The sequence below is a fragment of the Nerophis lumbriciformis genome, linkage group LG20 (genome assembly GCF_033978685.3).
Source record: "Nerophis lumbriciformis linkage group LG20, RoL_Nlum_v2.1, whole genome shotgun sequence".
Classification (NCBI taxonomy): domain Eukaryota; kingdom Metazoa; phylum Chordata; class Actinopteri; order Syngnathiformes; family Syngnathidae; genus Nerophis; species Nerophis lumbriciformis.
In genome coordinates, this window is record NC_084567.2 from 2,324,911 (window position 1) to 2,327,500 (window position 2,590).

At 40.0% G+C, this 2,590-nt stretch overlaps 1 protein-coding gene across 1 annotated transcript in view; it reads left to right on the top strand.

Annotated features, from left to right (window-relative positions):
• Positions 1-1,349: 1,349 nt before the first annotated feature.
• spring1 (SREBF pathway regulator in golgi 1) overlaps positions 1,350-2,590 on the top strand; it is a 25,140-nt gene continuing 23,899 nt past the window's right edge. The window contains exon 1 of the mRNA XM_061980074.2: positions 1,350-1,860. Coding sequence (XP_061836058.1) covers positions 1,765-1,860 — 96 coding nt within the window. The 5' untranslated portion in view covers positions 1,350-1,764. The remainder of the gene's footprint in view (positions 1,861-2,590) is intronic.

Below are 2,590 nucleotides of genomic sequence, written 5' to 3' on the forward strand. Positions count from 1 at the left end.
ACGAGGTATATGTAAGAAAACCAAAAATAACGTATGTACCTAAAAAAAATACATAATACAATACAGGGCCGGCCCGTGGCATAGGCCGTATAGGCAAATGCTAAGGGCGCCGCCCATCAGGGGGCGCCACGCCAGTGCCACAAATGTTGGAGAAAAAAAAAAAAAGTTGGTACTATTATTTCTAAATACAAAAAATAATCCCACGTTAATTAAAATGCAAAGTAAAGCCTATATAATAGAAATATTATTTGTTACAACATTACGCCCCCCCCCCCCCCCCCCCTCCCCCGCACGGTGCGCCCTCTCCCTTCCCGTATCATGACTCTTTTTGGACGTCACCACATCAAAAAATCAACACAAGATGTCAAAACGGCCAAAACTGTCAGGTGCCCAGGGAAGAAAAAAGACAAAAGAAGAGGAGTAGAAACGAGAAAAGACAGAGGTAGCAGGTAGGTAACGTTAGCCTACATGAAATTATTTGTCTGTTACAGAATGTGATAGTAACCTGGCTTTTTAGCATTAAGCTAATGTTACATGATTAGGCAATTGCTAATCAATAAATAGCTAGTTCTGTTTTAACGTCGGGTTAATATTGTGGAGTGGGCTAAATTGTTATGGAAAATAATAATGTAACGTTAGGTAATCACAGTACTCCCACCTTACATTCCTCAGGGACATTTGTATTAGATCTTTTAAGCAGGTGTTTTTTGTTTACATTGTTATTGCCTTCTGGTTAGCTAATGTTTGCCCTGCAGGTAATAGTCACTTTTCCACCCCTTTATATATTAGGTATAGTTGTAAGCCTAGTTGTTAAAGTGCACATCATTAATGTTAATTAAGCAATATGTATGTAAAAAATATTGTATTTCATATATTCATTTTTGCATTCATTTATTTATTCATTTTTTTTTTTATCTTGTTAACTATTCTGATTGTTAATTTGCTTTATTTAAGTAAAAAAAAAAAGGTCAAAGACAAAGCTATCCGGTTTCTTGTGAGTATATACACTTCACTGCCGATGTGGGGGGGCGCCACCTAAAATCTTGCCTAGGGCGCCAGATTGGTTAGGGCCGGGCCTGATACAATACATATTAAAAAAATAACTTCACACACTTCTTCCCACAACCACACCCCCTTTTACGTCACAGCCTTACGGCAACGCTGGAGGGACAAAACTCCTCCAAACACTCTCCGGTAACTTGGGACAACATGAACTGTTTGTTACATTATACATTACTCAATTGTTTGTAAATGTTGCATTTTATAAATAAAGATTTATAAAATTCAGAAATAAAAAAAATTATATATTTAAAAAAAAAAAAGATTGGCAACTTCCGGGGTGACGTAGTCACGTAACGACCAATCACTGTTGTGCGGGATTGTGTACGCCGGCGTTATTAACACATTATAGTTGTTTATTAAGTTATATGTAACATTTGGTTTTGTTAGAAAACCGCTTCATCGTAAGAAGTTTTTTCATTTTTTTGTAGTCGTTGGGGCTTAAAGTCATATGAGCGGGAGGTGCTGCGTGTTTGTAAGTGTTTAGCTAGCAGGCTAACAACAGGCCCCAAGTAATCGCTTTGTTTGGGGAAAAAAATGCTTAAATGTGCACATTTATAAAGCAGCATGGGCCAATAACAAGTCATGTAATGTGTCACATCAGTGTTGTGCAAGCTAGCTGCAGCACACGCTGCTGAGACAGAAAGTGTGCACCGGGAGTGTTGATGTGCTGCAGCGGTGTGGCGTCCAAGTCCTAGGCGGGCCATGATGCTGCTGCGGCGGCTGCTGAGGAAGCGCTGGGTGCTGGGGGTCGTCTTCGGGCTGTCGCTCATCTACTTCCTCACCAGCACACTCAAACAGGTACAACACAATCCACTTTAAAACCACGTGTCCTATTAGAGATGATGTAAACATCAGAGGTGGGTAGAGTAGCCAGAAATTGTACTCGAAGTAAGAGTACTGTTACTTTAGAGATTTATTACTCAAGTAAAAGTAAGGAGTAGTCACCCAAATATTTACTTGAGTAAAAGTAAAAAGTATGTTGTGAAAAAACTACTCAAGTACTGAGTAACTGATGAGTAACATACACACACATATCATATATATATATATATGTATGTGTGGGAAAAAAAATCACAAGACTATTTCATCTCTACAGGCCTGTTTCATGAGGGGGTTCCCTCAATCATCAGGAGATTTTAATGGGAGCATTCACATACCATGGTTTATATAGGGCACAGAGTGGGTGGGTACAGGCTGGCGTAGGGGCGTGCTGATTGGCTCATGTGTTGCCTAGGAGGTGTTTCCGTCTGTGGCGGCATGCTGTTACAATTTCGCTGCGCTTGTTGAGGGATGACAGGTCTGGACGGTAAATAATAAACAGTTTCTCTTTCAAGCATAGGTTGCGTCTTTTATTACCACTATTGTAAGGTGTGCTGGATGCAAGAATTTGCCATGTTATTGAATGTTCAACATTATTGTCTTTGAGGTCCCAAATGTGTTTGCTGAGTTCTGTGGTATTCCGCAGGTTTTTGTTCCTGAAAGAAGCCTTGTGATTGTTCCATCTGGTTTTGAACTCTCCCTCGGTTAA